Here is a 17,827-nt window from a genome sequence, read left to right on the forward strand (position 1 = left end):
TTACATGTCAAAGCTAAACTTGTATTGGATGGAAGGAGCAATTATATGATCCTGGATGACTGTAGCCACAGATGTCACGTGCGGATACTCATCGTAGACCACGTGCCACTCGAATATTTTCTGGAATCGTGATGATACGGTTTCTAGACAGAGTCAACCTTACTTATCATGAGTGCAACTGTAGCGTGCCAGAGCTCAAAATGTCCAAATGGAAACCCACCATCGCGAATGGAATGTCCAACATGCAATAAGTATGTAGCCGTCTCGTATCGACATCTTCATATCCTAATCGATGCTTCTTCACGGCAGGCTTGGTATCCGAGGCTCGTTCTTCTGCGGACAAGAGTGCTTCAAGGCGAATTGTACGTTCGTTTTGATACACGAGGAAAGGACAATGTTCTGATCAATATCGAACAGGGGTATATCCTTTTTTCTACCATGTCGTTTGACTCACCAATACAGACATGCGTGTCAAATGCATAGAAATCACACAAGTTCATCCATGAACTTGCACGCGCACCTCCCACCGCTGGCGCCCCTGCAAAAGGCATTTAACCTTTTTTCGTCACCTTGCTGTCGCAGTATGCTCACATCACATACATGCTAGATGGGACTTATAACCCTTATATCGATTACGATTATACTGGATCAATGAGACCGGTATACCCACTTTCACCAACGCGTACGGTACCTGATCATATACCCAGGCCTGACTATGCTGAAGATGGTAGGAGTCTATTCTGTTTCGTTTAATTCTAAACTGCCACCACCGCAAGGGTTCTGAACCAAACACGCCTCTTCTCATTTATCTTCAGGAGTGCCCAGATTGGAAATTAAGCAGACGGGTCAACCGCCACGGATTTTGTCCATTGAGGAGCAAGAAAAATTACGAACCGCATGTCGGGTGGGTAAACCGTTCATGATCTCGATGTAACAAAGGCAGTTAGAATATTTCCGAGTTATTTCGACTGCGTCTGCCGTTACAGCAGGTCTGTAGTGCATGTTCATTCGGCTAATCAACCCTTCTCTTTCTAGCTCGCGCGAGAAGTTCTTGACCTTGCTGCTTCGCATGTACGTCCTGGTGTCACTACTGATGCCATTGATGTCATCGTCCACGAAGCTATCTTAGCAAGAAACGCGTATCCTTCTCCCCTCAACTATCGAAATTACCCAAAATCTGTGTGCACGTGAGTGATTAGTCCTTTTTCGTCCAGAATCTTTCCAACCTTGAGTGATATCAGATCGGTGAACGAGGTCATCTGTCATGGAATTCCTGACCAACGGAAATTAAAGGAGGGCGATATAATCAATATCGGTAGGATAGCATCATTTCCCAGATATTATTGTACTTAAACAATTGATTCTGCTCGTTAGACGTGACTGTTTATTATGACGGTAACCTGGCGAATTACTTTCACCTGCTGCCATCACCGTTTCTGACATAGACGCAGGTTTTCATGGGGACGTTAACGAAACTTACCCCGTCGGCAAGGTTGACACTGAGTCCGCAAAGGTCATCAAGACCACCCGCGAATGTCTTGATGAAGCTATAAAAATCTGTAAGCCGGGGGCATTAATCCGAGATATCGGTAAAGTCATGTGAGTACTGATGCTTTTAATCGACAACCGTCACTGTGCTGACTTTAATAATTAGTGAACCTATTGCAAGAGCCAACGGATGTTCCACTGTACGCTCTTACACCGGTCACGGAATCAATGATCTGTTTCACACTGCTCCGAACATACCGCATTACTCGAAGAATAAGGCCGTGGGCACAATGAAGGCTGGGATGGTGAGTTGCACGAGCAGTTGCATTTTAGTCGATCAGCGCTAATTAGCGACCTTACCAGGCATTCACAATTGAACCTGTGAGCACGGGCGCTGCTCAATCATGATACTGATCCCAACTCTTGTCGGCACTTATATAGATGATCAATTTGGGCCCCAACTGGGATGTTGCTCACTGGAATGACTCGTGGACAGCTACGACCATTGATGGCAAGAAAAGCGCGCAATTTGAGGACACGCTATTGTGAGCTTTTTTCATTTCCGAAATTATGTACTGCCTTTTTGATATCTTATTGTTTTCAGGATTACGGAAACGGGAGTGGAGGTACTGACCGCAAGGACTACGAAAAGAGATGATCTATAGGACCATGTTTTGTCTGTGTGGAAAAAGGAACAATGCATTCGCACTTTGTTGAACTGCCACGGTTGCACTCCGCTTCAATATTGGTCTCAGCGGCATCTCAAAGAGAGCATATCTCAAGATCGACTGAGCTGTTTTTGTGCATGTTCTAGTCATGTGAACTCCTTATCTTTTCTCGCTTCCCTATTCGCAAAAGCGTCATCCATTATGTTACTAACGCTGCTTCTCATAAACAGGGCGGCAATATGTATACGTTATCGCGGCTACTTGCCTTTACTATCCTCTCCCACACCAACCGCTCACTCACGCAAGATCTGCGTTTTTTTTTTTTATACAACTGAGATCTCATTCCTGCTCAATGTCCACCGGTACAGAGTCATTTTCAGAGCCTTACCTCCTCGTAGAGAAATGCGGCTCAACTCGGGGCGTTCCTATTTATGTTATCACCAAGTACACCCCGTCAGTCAGTATCCCTGCTCGATAAATGTACTTTCGCAGCTCAAACCCACTACCTGTTGCCCAGCGCTAATGAGGTATATCCGAGTAAGACTGTCAGTGTAGTTTTCATGATATGGCAGCTCTTTGCAGGTCAGTTGATCCATTAATCAGAGAGAAATCCGATGTATGGATCTGGGGGGCGAAGCCCTCGGAGCATACAAGGCTCAGCAAGGGGGGTGTACTCAAATACAGGTAAGATCGCGATCATACTGCTGCCAGCGTTCTTCACTCATTGCTTGGTTGCGATCAGTTCCATAATGATGGAAACGATCTGAAGTGGGTCAATAATTTGCAAGACTACCTGGTCGAACCAACAATGAATTTCAACTTGTAACAGGTGCACTAATTGCGACATGAGGTTCTCCAAATTCTTCTTGCGACAAAATGCATACATCGAAATCAAAGGCCTGCCCACTTAGGACTTAGACTTGAGTCGTAGAAATGTTCGGAACAATCGGATCTATTACTTGAAAACCAGTATATATACACTTAAACCATGCATATGTTCCGTCAGAAAAGGAAAGAAGAACAAGTTGTGAGAGTACGTTTGAATAGCCAATATGTGAGAGGAAGGTGAGTGATCAGCGAGGAGCTGTACAAGTACAGGTACTAGAGTCCTCGGACCAACTGGTAATCAGAGATGGCCCTTCGTATGTCTCTTATCCCATCTCATCGTTGAGGTCCAAGATTGCAGTTTGCGATGTTCGTCAATGAACCAAGATAGCTTGCTCCACGGAAATAAAATAGACATTTTTATCAGCGGCGATCCGTTCGCATCTGTAAACCCTCTGTAGCCTCGGATGTCTGGACACTCGTTGTCACATATGATGAAGTTTGGACCGCCGTTGATGTCATACGAAGCCGCTGCAGGTCAGCATAGGATCCCTGACGACTGCGAGGTTTGCTTTGATCCTCGTATGAAGGAATAAAGTTGACTACATGGTCATAGTCGCCGTGATCTTCGTTATCTGATTCATCTGGCGTTTGGGGTCTGCTGATTTCGTGGTTCGGCGTGCTCCCACCCCATGCACTTGTTCCATGCTTGCCACTGCGGCTCCAACCAAAGAGTCGTTCGTCGATCCAAGTCTGAGAAAGAAATAAGGAAATAATGAGTTGATATTGATATTAAAATAGACTCATAAAATAACTCACCATAGGATGGATGAGCAGATTACCCTGTGCATCAACTTGGCCAACGCTGCTCTTGCGTCGCCACATCCCAGCATTTCCAGATGAGGGTGGGGCGCTGGCCGATGGAACCAAGATTCGGAACTGCGCATATGAAACATTAGATACGGACATTCCTGAGAAAATACTTTTTTTATCTGCTTACTTCGTCGAAGTCATCGTATAGCTTTGGTCCAAATTCATTTATGACGTCTGCAACTTCGTTGGACAGCTTCAACCTCATGGCTTTGAGCTTGTCAAGTGACTTTTGTTGCCCAGGAACAAGTGCAACAACCAGGGGCCTCAGCGACCTTTAGCCATGTCAGCTTCATCTACTTGTCAGCCTAATAAATACTCACTTTAACACATCCATACCGGCTTCGCCAAATTTCAGAGCAGCGTAATTCATAACAGGTAAGGTGACGATCACTAAGAAGGGAGTCCAAATCCTCGCCGGCCAGGGGGCATTGGCCTTGACGGCAACCATAGTAGCGAGGAAGGCGTAGAAGCCGTATAACAGAGGTGCGATACCTAGAGAAATCAAGATTTTCCATGTTGCGAGTACATCACGACCGGCCACTTTGACAACCGATGCAGCGAGAGCTTCTGTGAACAAGAAGCAATGACGGTCAGTGGGCGTGACCCTGCAGATATGGAACATGAAGCACCTTTGGCCTTCTTCCTCGATATTAAAGATGCCAGGATAAACATGGGCCCATTAAGAATGGTCCCTGGTAAAGCCAGCAACGCCCACACGATAAGAAGACCAAGGCGATATGCAAGAAGTCCTAGGGTTTTCCAGCTTGCCTTTTTGGCACGCGGGACCTAAATCAGACAGGAGGATGAGCGTTTAGCCGTAATCATCTTCAAGTACTGGAAGTCTTACTTGATGATCACGCAGGCCAAGGTCTCGCAGAAGTCGATTATATTTGAGTACATCTGTGCGCAGTTTTTGTACACGTGGTTCTTCTTTGAAGTGCGTGTAACCTTCTAAGAAGCGTCGATTGAGTTCAACGACCTGACCTAAAGTAAGATGTTGTCCAGGTGTCTTGTACAATCTTCGGACAGCTTGTATAAGCTGCAGAAGTCCCGATAAGCCATAGTAGGAATGATGTCAGAAAAGACTAACCATGAGCGTGTCATAGTCTGGTGCTCTGATGGTCACAGTTTTGAGCGCATCATATGTCAGGTCCAGTAGTTTGTTGACGGCCCCTCTCTTCTGAGTACCGCCCTCTTTGAACATACTGACTAACTCAGAAGGAACGTCCATGGCTACACCGAACTCTACCACTGCACGTGACCGGAATCGGTGAGCATGGAAATAAGACAAACCGACAGGTACTATTTTGACTTTAACATTTGGGTCATTGGCCATGGCGCCAAGAGCCATCAATGAGACGCCAGCTTTTAAAGGTAATAGGTCGGTACGATCATGACTGCCGCCTAATTAAATACTGAGAAACAATTTTGGCAACTGAGGAGGAGTGACTTGCCTTCAGGGAAAATGCCAATACAACCTCCTTCCTTGAGTTTCTGGTAAACATGTCGATACATCTCCTGCTGATCGACATATGGCAGAAGCTTATATTCTATCCCTTTCTTTCCCTGTCCTTGATATTCTATAACCTTCTCTCGGAAACGCGTAGTGCTCTTGCCAGCATCACCCCCAAACTCTCGCTTTATCCTGAGCTCTGTGTCTGAGATTACCTCCAGTACTTCAGCTAAGGGGGAGTTAATCGACTTGGGAAGCATTATCTGTGTCCTCAACTTGACTTCGGACGTAAACTTAGTTCCGTCACCCAAAACCAGGCATGGGTCATCAGGAGAAAGGTATATGTATCCTGCTCCAGACTTTGCTTTGTCGGCAGCTCGAGACACAGGGACTTTGTACAGATTAGAAGAGTTCATTGTGAAGGGTTCTGTGAAAAAAAGTACTTACTGCTGTCCATAAGACGGGCGAAGAAGCCTACTGCTTTGCGCTCCAAGCTTGCTGCAGCTGTCAAGAATTGGACGCGACGATGAGTCTCACGGTAGACTTCCAAGCTGAGAAGCAGGGGATCCAGGAACTGTTGTATTGTCAGATTGGAACGGGTGGTAGTGCAACGCCAGAGCACGAACTTGATTGGAGTGCGGAGCTCCTACAAAGATGACCGGTCCATCACGAGGGATATGAAATGCACCTCTTGGACGTATTTCCCTGAAGAAAATCTGAGTCACCATTTTCCAAAATGTCAGAGCGGTGTCGTAGGCTAATGCCGAAGTGGGTTGCATCTTCGTTGAAGCCATTGGGAACGTGAGGTATCTTTAATTGTGGGTGTTCATACAACAGGGCGAAGTGAAAGATATAAAGCAAGGAAAGATGTGGTTGGAACGAGGCTTGGTCAATCCGTTGGGGATGGCTTTTCCGAGTCGAAGGCTTGAATAGGCTCGATGCGGCGCTGCAGCCTACAGCATCCGAAACATGGCGCGGCCTATACGAGTCAACAACACCAAACCGATAGCCCTTCGCGTTATCAGATAGCCTTCCACGTATACATCATCTGACAGCGATGCCTTATTACTTTGGGGCAATCTAACGAGTAACCAGTTCAACTAATAAAGAAATCATTATAAACCTTTCAGAAAGGCGTGCTATCCTATACAGAAGCAGAATTGTTGTAGAGTATACAGAAGTGCAGAGATAGAAACAAGTTAGAACATAAGATGACAAATGCAGAGGAGAAATTTGAGTCAGTTTAACCAGTCCAACGACAGCCCCCAACGACACAGAGCTACCCCTCCGAAACTCGTGGCCTCGCACCCTGTGAGGAACCATTGCTGGTGGTACTGGCACGGTTGTAGCGGAAGATACCATGGAGTTCGTGCAACCTATCGTTAACCGGTACCTCGACATGCTGTGACGATCGAGGAGACGCCTCCACTCTGTTCACAGGCGAACTCGGCATTTCATCTCGCGCGTTCGACTCTAGTTCTACAAAGAAACGTGAGTAAATCAGAAACACCGATGAATGAAAGGAAAGCCTTACTCGATAGCGTGTCGGCAACTGCTACATTTCTCTCTAGATCCTCAGCGGCCCTACTTGCGAGAGCACGATTGATGTACTTGCGGAATGCAGCCCCCGTTGATTCTAGTAGTTTTTCGACGCGAGGACGCTTGTGAGGATAATTCTTGAGGAAATGGTGCAATTCGGTAATGCCTTCCTTGTGTAACGCTCCAGTCGTCTCACTTGAGATATGATTGATGATTGTGAGTAATTGTGCCTCTGGATCAGGTTCCTCCACAGCAGGTGAATATCCGTTACCATTGAGAGACGATGTACTGGGACTTGTCCGATGACTAGGCGTGGAATGTCGATGATTGGCAGAAGTCACAGACGAAGATGTGCCGTGCGGAGATATTGGTCGACTGGAAGCTGGCGAACACGGCCGACCAACCTGCTCATGAACAGCTTCGTTCAACCGAACAACCTGTTCAACTGGCGCTCGAGCAGAAGAATTTAAAATCCGATACACATAAGGATATACTATCGTTGCAGAAGGATCATCAAAAGATGCAGAGAGAAGATCATACACTTCGTCGCCATGGTGTGCTGGGAGCGAACTTGAGTACCACCGTCAGAGAAATAGGCATACAAGCTAAACTCACCAACAACATGCTGTATGATGACTTTGATGGTCCTTAAAGGCATGTCTCCACAGGGAACCTTATTTGTAGCCCGGGCTCGCCACTCATTCGGAGGAATCGACTGTAGGAAGTGTTCCACAGCAGGGAATAATTCAACGGGGTCCAGTTTATCTTCCTTCAAGTCCTGAGGGATATTTCTCGCAAGTTTCCATACACATTTGAGCACCAGCTCAGCAACCTTCGATTCTTTCGATTCTGGGGTTGCATTATTCGCTGGGAAAGGCTTCACGATTTGGAGCAATAGAGCGAATAGAGCACTGAAAACTTTGAATCAGTTTCATAACATTCCCAGTTATGAGCCTGACTTACCGGAAAATAGACATTCTTCGACCCGTTGCAAATAACCGTAGGATAATCATATTGATAAATCGAGAGAGATCCTTAACTTTCGCGACCTGGCTTTCATCCGTCTCGAGGAGCCGTAGAGTAAGCTCCTCTAACAATGATGTAAGAATGTCAACCGTCAAAGACTCTGCAAGGAACGCGTGGTCACAGAAAGTATTCAGGGTCTGTATGAGATGCTTTGCGAGCCTGAAATTATCGTCCGCTACGAGTTCGTCGGGTCGATCAAATATATGAGCCATTTGCAGAGTGATGGTCTCTATCAAGCCTTCAGTATGCTCCGCCAAATCACGATATTCCGGGAGTGATGGTCCATCTTGAGGTTTGACGACCAGGATCTTCTGGATTTTTTTGAGTGCTTCGACACTTCGAAGGGGATCGCTACTTAGGATGCTTGAGATGGTGACCGTGATGTCGTTTGGTGCGTTGTAAGGTGGTGCAGCGTCTACAAGTGTTTCGACATCATCCATGGATTCTGTAACGGGCAGGGCGGGCGAATAAGAAGTGGCGTGGCCGTTTGTGCGAAGCACAGGGGCTGAGGGTTCCGAGTGCATCTCAACAGGGGGCGGGGGATTTGCTAACGCCGCAGAAAAGTTTGGGCGAGTCCTCGGAGGACCTAACCGAGAAGGCATCATACTCTTGGGTCGACCTACTCCTGGGGGGGAAGAAGGACCAGGGATAGTGGATTGAGTAGGCACCTTGATGGTTCGTGAAGGAGATGCTGAACGAATTGTATTAGCCGGCGTTGGGGATGCAGATCTCACAGTTCTTGCAGGAGAGCCTGGGCGAGCAAGCCTCGAAAGCGTTGAAACGGAGGGGCTAGCAGGTCGGGGTATTCCTCCAACCCTGGACATAGTCGATGGAGAACCCGGGCGAGCACTACTTGCAGTAGCCAGTCGAGTCACTTGAGCAGGTGGAGCAGGCGGGATATTTTCCGCTTTACCCGGAGTACTAGGCCCCGCTACACGACGCAGACGTTCTTCCAGCTGTGTTTTGTCCTTCGGCGACAAGGGCCCAACGAGTGACCACACTTTTTCACCAACCAAAGAATAACCTTCACTGTATGGACAAAAAATCAATAACAACACACTTGTTATTAGCGGGGGGACTAACCCCAGTGCGGATAGTGCCGATCTTCGTACTTGCGAGTCCTTATCAGCAATCATGGTTGCAATTACGGGGAATGCCTTGCTAGGTTGGCATGCTCCCATTCCGAATCGTTTCAGGAGGCTCCCTAGTTCATCCAAAGTTCCCTGACGAGTCTTCGCCACCTTTGACTTCAAACCATGCTCAAGCAGCAACTCAAATATCCTACTGTACGCATACACCTTGGGAAGCGTCTGTGTAATCTGCTGTACTCGCACACGAACAGGTTCCCGAGCGTCGCCAAGCTAAATATAATATTTTAGGTTGGATCTCTTGTCAAGTTAAATATTTCACATGCCTTGTAGACCAAAGTCGGGATAAAGCACAAAGCTTCAGGATCAGTGATTTGGCTGTCAACACTGCGAAGGAATGATAAAACGGCATCGACGGTATCAAGGCATCTGGATATCAGATTGGACTGAGGTTCGTGGATCTTTATAGACACATATTTAAGAGCAAGGTCAGAATTCGCTATGCCGATGGCTCTCAGGTCATCGATAGGAACTCCAAATTTCTCATCTCCAGTCTCAGCAGCAGAAAAGAAGTCGCACATAGTTGACAATCCGGAGACATGGTCGTTAACGGCATTGTGGTCGTGACTGAAAAGGCTCTCAACAAGGTCCTTTGAGGCGTGAGGTTCCATTTGATGCTTGAGGAGCTCGGCTAGGTCCTTCCTTGTCGGTCCAGCTTCGTTCACCCAGCGCTGAGCATCTTTCGCCAACCTCGCCCTTTTCGCATCAGGATTCCTACTGGAGAATGGCAAAGAGCTAGCGGCAACAGGGGTCGTCGAAGAGGGGGGAGCTGCCCTCACGCTAGCCATCGATATACCAGGGCGTTTCATATTTCCTGCACCAGCTTTGCTGGGCAAACGTGAGGCGGATGCTTCATCTACCGACTCTGTTCTCGATTCGGGTCTGGAGACAGTGCCCTGAGGCAGTTTCCTGCGAACACCAGTCAATTTACTTGGGATAGCTGACCTAGGGCCCACGGTTGCTGTCGGAGAAGTAGGTGGGGGGCTCGTTGCAGGTATAGAGACTGCAACTGGGGCAGGTTTCGATTTTGATGGGGCAGGTGCGGCGGCAGCTGCACTGCCGCGAGCTGCCTGGATAAGAGGGATAGCAGTATTTCTGGATGCTGGCTTCAGCGAGTTAGTCTGTTGCATGACATAATCAAAGCCGGCGCATATTATAAGGGGAGCTAACACCGCCTGGGCGTTTTTCCGAATATCAGCATTGCGATCATCTAGACAGGTGACCACTGGCGCGGCCCAACTACTTAAGTCCCAAGTTGGCTGAGCTTCGTATTCCTTGAAATAATCTGCCATCCACCCTAGCAATGATGCTTTTTGTGTGGGATTCGTTGATTCCAAAGCAGTGGCCAAACCGTGGGCCATTGAGTCAAGACCTTCACAAGCCGTTGCAATAGCTGTGAGAGTTTGTAGAGCTGCAGCACGGATTGGGGCCTTCTGATCCGCCAAAACGGTAGCCACAGGAAGAGCAAAGAATCGAGTTTGTTTCTCGAATGGTTTACCCATACCTGTAGCTATACGGGAGACGATGTCCAGAGCAAGACTTTGAACAGATTTGTTTGTGTCAGTGACCCGAGCCTTCAAAACTTGTGCGATTTCACCTGACCCGACGTCGACATGAATATAGAATTCGTGGATAATAACAGAACTACAGATACTCACCCATAGAAGGCTTAAGCCTCTTATTTGCTCCTTGGTCTAAAATGGCTTGCAAAGTCTCCAAAGCTTCTTTTTTGGTCTTCCAAGCGTCGCTTTTTGCGTCCGCTAGTATAGTCGTACCCTTGAGTAGTACATCAATTTCCACCCTCGGGTACAAATCATCCATAGCGTCCACAGCTGCCGCTTTGCCAGATGCGCCTCCCGCAGGGGCAGCCATGTTTGCCAAATCAGCCGAAGTCCGACTAGGTTCTGGCGCAGGAGTACCCTCCACTTTGTCAAAGTCATTCTGTATCGTCGCGAGAAGCTGTGGGTTGAGATCTTCCAGGAAGTCCTTGATATCTACCGGATGATTAGTTCTAAGGGGTAAACAAGACAAAAGTACTACGCACTTGACCCAGCAAAGAGTTTCACCGTCACCAATAGCTTTGTAGCACTAGATCGCACTGCTGCATTCGAGTTCTTCAACGCTGATTTCAAAAATTCAATGAGACTTCGCAGCGACAATCCGGCGATTCCAAATTCTACTATTGCGGTATCTATCCAAGTTAGCGCATCTGCCAGGACTTTTGGGGCTTTCTGCTTCGAAAGTGGATCATACGCTAAATGAAAAGTAGGAAAGAGATCATTGAGCCGGTGCTTGCCAAAAACAAAAAAAAAAACAAAGTGAGAATGGTTACCTTGGTTGAGAACAAATTGTAAGGATGTCTTCTCAGCAAATGCTATCAAAGTATCCCCAGCGGGTTTTTTCAGCTTCATATCGCCAAGTTTCTCGCTGAGATGACCAGTACAAAGCGCAACACAAGACCTTCCAAAGGAAGGACATTGTTCGGCGAGGATGCTGAATATTCCATATATTTTGGATGACACCTACGATACAACAGTCAGCATATTTTTGCGATAAAATGTATAGAAAACTCGCCTGGAAGTTCTTTTCAGACCATCCCTTCTTGGCGATGGCACGAACAACAACTTCTGCATCGACTTCATCAACATTCTCTTGGACCCATGTTGTCATCTCCTCACAAGCTGCCAGCCTCGTTTTCCAATTAGAATCACCAAAACCCGACATGATACTCGACGGTATGAGGTCTGCAGCAAGGCCTTCCGCATCTTCCGGAGTGTGTTTGTATTTGAATGTATCTAGTGCACCAGGTGGCGGAGGTGCTCCGCCTTTTAATGGCTTGGCCGCGGCAGCAGCAGCAGCAGCAGCGACGGGTTTTTTTGAGGCAGCTGGAGGGGCACCTGGCGAATCGGCCGCTGCGCCGGTTGCCTTTTTCGCCTGATTGAGATAGTAATAATAAGAGCCTGTCTGTTTTTATTTATTTAGTGTTTGTACATACCGTAAGCCTTGCGGGAGGTTTTGCTACAGGTTTTTTGGGCAGCTCATCGGCGACCTCTGCAACAGGAGCTTTTGGCGCTGCTGTACCCCCACCTTTAGGCGCAGCAACCTTCTTCTTGGGAACTTCTTTTGCTGCAGGAGGTGGTTTCGGGGGTGCTGCAGCTCCTGCCTTGCATTTCACAGTAGCCTTCTCATAAGCTTCCTTCACCTTTACCTTCCTCACGTCCGCCAATCCATCCATCAAGGCATTCAGGGGTCTCTCACCCACCATCTTCATTAAAGTACCTAGACAGACCGCAGCTTCATTGCGGGCACCTTCAAACCCATCTTCTAACAGTGTGGCGAGAGGGTCCGCAAGTACCTTAATCTGAGCAGGTTGTACAGGTGTTGTAGATGTCGAAAGAGATCTGGCAAGGAATTTGAGTGTGCCTTCTTTGACTTGAGGGTTCTTGTTTCCCATCGCTGGGAGTAAGTCTGGTATTATATCGGGGAGCGTCGTCTGTACAGGCAGTTCGAGTCGGTAAGCTGAATGGAAACAGTGACAACCTAGGCTCACAGTGTAAAAAACAGCATCCAGAGCAGCACCTATGGCATCCGTCACGTTTGCTTTACGCTCTTTAAGGCGCTCCAACATTAGGGGTACCACCATCTCCCTCATCCTTGCAAACGATTTCATCATACCCTTTGCAAGCCCTTCTAAGCATCCTGCTGCGACTATGACGCAATTGATGTTAGCATCTTTCTGTATGCAAACCGCTAGTGATTTTGAGAGGTCTGTCAATTCCGAGGAGTCTTTGATACGAGGGGTCCCCTTAACCAATGTGAGCAGCTCGTCTAATACCTCCTTGCGCTCTTTCCACTTAGACGACGTCAAATTGGCGCTAAGGTTAGAAGGAAACTTCGGGACAATGTCAACTGGTTCAGCCAATGCGCGCGGGTCCAAAATGTCTAAGTTCGAATGTAATGTAAATGCGGAAGTCATATTGAAAATAAGTGAATATGTCTCACCTTCTTCATCTTCACCTTCCGCTTCTTGCTCCGCGGTATCACCACTTTCCGCATCTCGAGCTTGTTGCCTAGTGAGTCTGGCTGGCTTCAAACTTCCTTTGCCTTTGCCTTCCTTCTCCATACCATCGAATGCTTCCTGCAACTCCTTAACCTGAACGGGTTTAAGGTCCGCCAAAAATGGTTCTATTCCTGCCCCAATGTATTGATAAAATACGTGTATAAGCTGGGTCCCTTCAGCACGAACTGTCTTGTCCGCGTGCGAGAATATCTTTGGTAACGCTTTCAGCACTGGACCTGGCGGCGTAACATGTGTTCCGAAATTTCTGCAAGATCGATTAAATGATTATGGTTAGTGCTGTTTGATTATATCCACCAAGGAGGCATCGATAATAAAAATGATGTGACGATGGGAAGGACCGGTAGGGAATACTTAGGGAGAGAAAAGGCGTGTGCGGTATAGACAATGTCGCAAGACAGTCCTGTATAATCCAGAGAAAAGGATACATCTCTTGAACTCACCGGATGATTTCTTTGATTGCTAAAACACATGCCGCAACCGCCTTGGGCTGTTTAGCATTCAAGCCAGGGAGGATGTCCGCCTAGTTCGCATAATTCAATATGATATGGTGAAGTCATGAAGCGAATTAAAAGCTCACCGCAACCGCTGCACCTGTATTCTCTACTTCAACGTACTGTAATGCCAGCTCCACAGCTTGGTTCTTGGTTCCGGCCCTCGTTGACCCTAGGCATTTATCTACTAGAGCTGGCACCACTACTTCTCTAGTTTTGGCAGCATTCTCTCCCGCAAACTTTACCAGAGCGACCACACATTCCACACCTTTCTCTTGCGCAACAGCGTTCGTATCTGTTATTATTTTCTTGAGGAGATCGGGATTGTTGATATAGGGCTTGAATGCAGGGTCAGAATCGGAAGCTGTCGTTTGAAAGGTCTTGATTAAAGATTCATAAGCATTAACGCGGGCTTTCCAGTTCTTGTGGGCAAGCCTGTCTGCGACTGGGATGGAGGAAAAGTCCTCTTCCTGAGGTGGAGGACCATCCATAGCCTGAACGTGTATAGGGTATAGTTACAGAAGTGAACAGACTAAAAAGTTGACAAGTCGGAATCCGACTAAGCCACCGCGGATTCAACAGTTGTCACATGTGACACCCTTTTGTACCTGTGTTCCACAGTCACAGCACCCTTCAAGGCTCCCTCAAGCTACACACTGTGCTCATACAACCTGAATACGTATAATTTTTAGCACTCTGGTAATGATTCACGTTAACCGACTGTGGTACAATGCTCCATAGTCTGCCGAAGCAGAATTAGTCAAGTGTCACAAGTGGACACGTGACATCACATGCATAAACGCGTCCGAGTCAAGGTGACTCGAAAGTGCTCACAAAGTTGGATCATGATTGCAAACATGCCCAATATTCATGTTGATAAGCTTATTCAACCCATTGTGTTCGGTTTGTACACGAAGAACTAGGCCTGAAATACATGTGACACCTATCTTTTTAACAACATAAACCACCCAGACACTTTCGTACCATTGATCATGTCACTCTGATCTCGGGACGAGACACTGGAAATTTTGCTCCCCAAGTTGTAGATTTACGCCACCCAGTTCATCACGAACCACCCCGGCAACTAGGATCTGAAGATCTGGATAAAGACGAGATCCATTAAACTTCTCGCTATCAACCTTTAAGCTCACTTACTCAGCGAGAAGCTAGTTTAGCTCCTATCTGCGTCACAACATCCCAGATATTGGAAACCTCATCGTCAACTACGGCTTCCTCAAAAGCACCAAGGATATTTTTTGTCGACAAATGTCGTGCTGCTGCTTCGTCTTGCTCTTTCTGCATATCTAAATTATGATACACAACCGAAAGAAGATACTGAACATCCATTAACGGTCGCAAAATTTGCATCGAGGCGTAATCGGCCTCGGCCATCAGTAGGTGAGGCAAAGCTTCGCGGAGTCCGTCCGCTGTTTCCGCAATAGAGAAATTAGCACACGTGAAAGGATGGTCACTGGGCCGACATAAGCTACACGTACCACTCATCTCGCTGCATGCAATAATGCATTTAGCTAGAGTAAAACAAGCTAGGGCACGGTGTTCAAGTTCGTTTCCAGAGATCACCTACACAATCAATAGCCGTCATTTGCAATCAGTACTTGAACACACTCACCTGGGGTAATATTTCCTCTAAAATCTGGCGACATCTCTTGGTCTGACCAAGCTCTAAACCTACATCTGCCAGTAAGATGATCGATAGCCTATATAAGGGGAATCGACCCTGAAACTCAGAATTCCACAATGATGTCAGAAGAGGCTCTATTGCTGACGCGACCTGACCATGTTGCTTGAAAAAGGCAAGAAAAAAGGAATTAGTTACATCACCTCCTGAGCGTCAGCAGACATACCCTGGCATCCATGACTCGATGCAAGTCCATCTGAATAGTTTGAATAGTAACTGGACTATCATCATACCAATACTCTTTTTCGATATAATTTGACGTTGGACGACGAGGCCTGAGATAGTCTTGGAATAAACGGGATTGACCGCTATAAAAGACCTGCGATGTTCATCTACTGTTGAAAGAGTACCATAAGAAAAAAACAAACCGTCGGCTAGTCCTGAGAGCTAAGATATGCCATATTTGGTCGGTCCACAGAGCATACGAGTCCATCGAAAGACCCCACCAAACATCTGGATCGATCAACATACCCAAAGCCTGATCATAGTCTCCCGAGCGAGCGAGCTACCGTTCAGCCATCAGCGATGGATTTACATGTTACTCATTAACCTGCAAAGCATACCCTATATGCACGGTTGAGAATGACATTGAGTCTATTAGGGTCGTTGGTACCAGATACTGTGAATGCCAGCACATAATCTTCTTCCATTTCGGCCACTCCGACGCAGCCTGATATTTAACGTCAGGTTCATCATCAAAAAACCTAAATTTTTGAAGAGTATTACCAATTGTAGTCCACAGAACAGCCTCCATAGCATGTATTCCCATTTTTTCCTTATCGTTATATGATGCTCGACCTGTTTCGATCCAATGATCGTATAGACCACTCGCTTGTACCAATTTTTCAAAGCAAGCAGTAAGTGGCTGCCCCTAATATTTTGACTTTTAAGAAGTTTATTGACGCAGAATGGGATGGTCTCACACTTCTCGGGTCTAAAAGCTTGCTTATGTCAAACAGAATTTCAAGCGGATGAAGGTCGGGCTGGATTTCGTTCAAGGTCGGCATTTCGGAGGGCTCTGGCAATCGATGTAACATGCTAAGATAGGAATAGAAATACGTTAGCTTCAGTACATTCAAGTTAAAGATCAGTTGAACCTAATGCAATGTTGGAGTGTTATTCTGTCACCACTTGTTCGTGCCACGGCAATGGCTTCTTGGAGAAGCTACAAAGGATGTTGTGAGATGGAGGTCGACATGGATGTACCGGCGTACTTGTCGGGCAGCAACAGATTCGCCTCGAATATAATGCATTCGCACAAGGTTTAGCAAAGCGTGTTGTCGGACTCCTCTAATTAAACTGGATTGGCGAGATTTCATTCATAACAGAAACGAGACTTACGAATCATTATTTTCGTGGAAATGCTGTTCAAAATATCTACGTAAGTTCTCGGCGGCTGCGATGTCGTCTCCGGCAGAAAGTCCATTTTCCCAGCTACATACGATTAGAGATTTACACCGAATTATCAAATTCAGGACGAAGGTACATACTTTGCGAAAGGTTCTGGCTGAGCCCAAGTCTTTGTATCAGACTGCGTTTTGAAAATTAACATATCTGTAGATTGTTCGATACTGATGCTTGGTAAATAAAAAGCTCTGGACGTACCAGTGCTTAGTGGATCTTTCTCGACGGCTGCGTATCCTGCCTGGCGATCACCGGCACACCAAGCTTGATAGTCTTCATGTAGTTTTCCGATACCGAAATATGACAATTTGAGGAAACTGACGAAGCATCGACGGCAGAAATAACCAAATAACGAGCGACGAAGCTAAAAGATAATAAAAATATATAGTAAAAGTACTTCTAACGTTGACATTTCCTTACAAGGATAGGAGGCTTTGAGGCACCATTAGTTTCCAAGTGCGGGATAAACGCACGCTGTAACGCACCTCATCCTCGTTCTTTTCCACGAACATGAAGGGAGTGCCTATTGTGCGCGGATTGTGAAGTCATGGAGAGCATTCATATGTATGGCTTACTTTGAAAGAAATTGGACAACTGCTCTGGCGACCGAAGCTGACCGGGCTTTGAAGAGTTCAAGTTTAGCATTGACAACATACAAGTCAAAATCAATACCCACAACACTCTTCAAGGCAGTAATTAAGTTATGCGACAAGACCTCATCAGCCATTGGCGCTGAACTCAGATCTTGCAACAACTCCTCATGCGATCTAGGTTCCGTTGCCTGCCCAGCACCATGCTCCGATTAAATTAAGTTCACGCGAGTCGAAAGAAGAAAAACGCGCCTCTGCAACTTCGTGTAGAAGAAGCCTGTAGACATGTAGCAAGAAAGGCGGAGGAAGATTCTCTGTAGTGAATTCTTTGAATACAAGCAACATGATGGCGACGAGGTCGATGTGGTGGGGTCGGAGGACATGGTTGATCGGTGGTGGCCCTTCTTCCATGTTGGATGTAGGTTAGAGATGCTATACTTTACGCGTCGTTGTAGTTTTCAGCATTCACGGATGACCAGGAATCGAGTTACTTCAACTTGGAGTCTTGGATGATCCCGCGGGGAGTGGCACCAGTGCTCGCC

General features: G+C 46.8%; 3 protein-coding genes across 3 annotated transcripts; 1 reads left to right on the forward strand and 2 right to left on the reverse strand.

Moving 5' to 3' along the window:
* Positions 1-168: 168 nt before the first annotated feature.
* On the forward strand, positions 169-2,153 carry SERLADRAFT_403860 (uncharacterized protein; the record flags this gene model as incomplete). The annotated part of the gene is made up of 12 exons (XM_007324562.1): positions 169-251; positions 310-362; positions 608-727; positions 816-904; positions 1,036-1,187; positions 1,242-1,315; positions 1,375-1,395; positions 1,452-1,599; positions 1,655-1,793; positions 1,852-1,869; positions 1,930-2,033; positions 2,093-2,153. The coding sequence occupies 12 exons, from the start codon at positions 169-171 to the stop codon at positions 2,151-2,153; spliced, it is 1,062 nt and encodes a 353-aa protein (XP_007324624.1).
* A 1,251-nt stretch (positions 2,154-3,404) lies between these two features.
* SERLADRAFT_443932 (uncharacterized protein) lies at positions 3,405-6,101 on the reverse strand (the record flags this gene model as incomplete). The annotated part of the gene is made up of 10 exons (XM_007324563.1): positions 3,405-3,734; positions 3,801-3,920; positions 3,982-4,126; positions 4,175-4,421; positions 4,484-4,640; positions 4,702-4,893; positions 4,945-5,258; positions 5,330-5,698; positions 5,755-5,881; positions 5,934-6,101. The coding sequence occupies 10 exons, from the start codon at positions 6,099-6,101 to the stop codon at positions 3,405-3,407; spliced, it is 2,169 nt and encodes a 722-aa protein (XP_007324625.1).
* Positions 6,102-6,586: 485 nt separating this feature from the next.
* Positions 6,587-17,696, reverse strand: SERLADRAFT_375006 (uncharacterized protein; the record flags this gene model as incomplete). The annotated part of the gene is made up of 26 exons (XM_007324564.1): positions 6,587-6,786; positions 6,842-7,405; positions 7,462-7,757; positions 7,810-8,721; positions 8,767-8,901; positions 8,956-9,233; positions 9,287-10,617; positions 10,679-11,014; positions 11,065-11,274; positions 11,353-11,542; positions 11,595-11,932; positions 12,012-12,513; positions 12,571-12,962; positions 13,023-13,345; positions 13,542-13,621; positions 13,679-14,086; positions 14,805-15,173; positions 15,223-15,396; positions 15,656-15,796; positions 15,855-15,961; positions 16,018-16,162; positions 16,215-16,329; positions 16,633-16,725; positions 16,782-16,845; positions 16,897-17,059; positions 17,538-17,696. The coding sequence occupies 26 exons, from the start codon at positions 17,694-17,696 to the stop codon at positions 6,587-6,589; spliced, it is 8,025 nt and encodes a 2,674-aa protein (XP_007324626.1).
* Between the last annotated feature and the right edge of the window lie 131 nt (positions 17,697-17,827).

The sequence above is a fragment of the Serpula lacrymans genome (assembly GCF_000218685.1).
Source record: "Serpula lacrymans var. lacrymans S7.9 unplaced genomic scaffold SERLAscaffold_20, whole genome shotgun sequence".
Lineage (NCBI taxonomy): Eukaryota > Fungi > Basidiomycota > Agaricomycetes > Boletales > Serpulaceae > Serpula > Serpula lacrymans.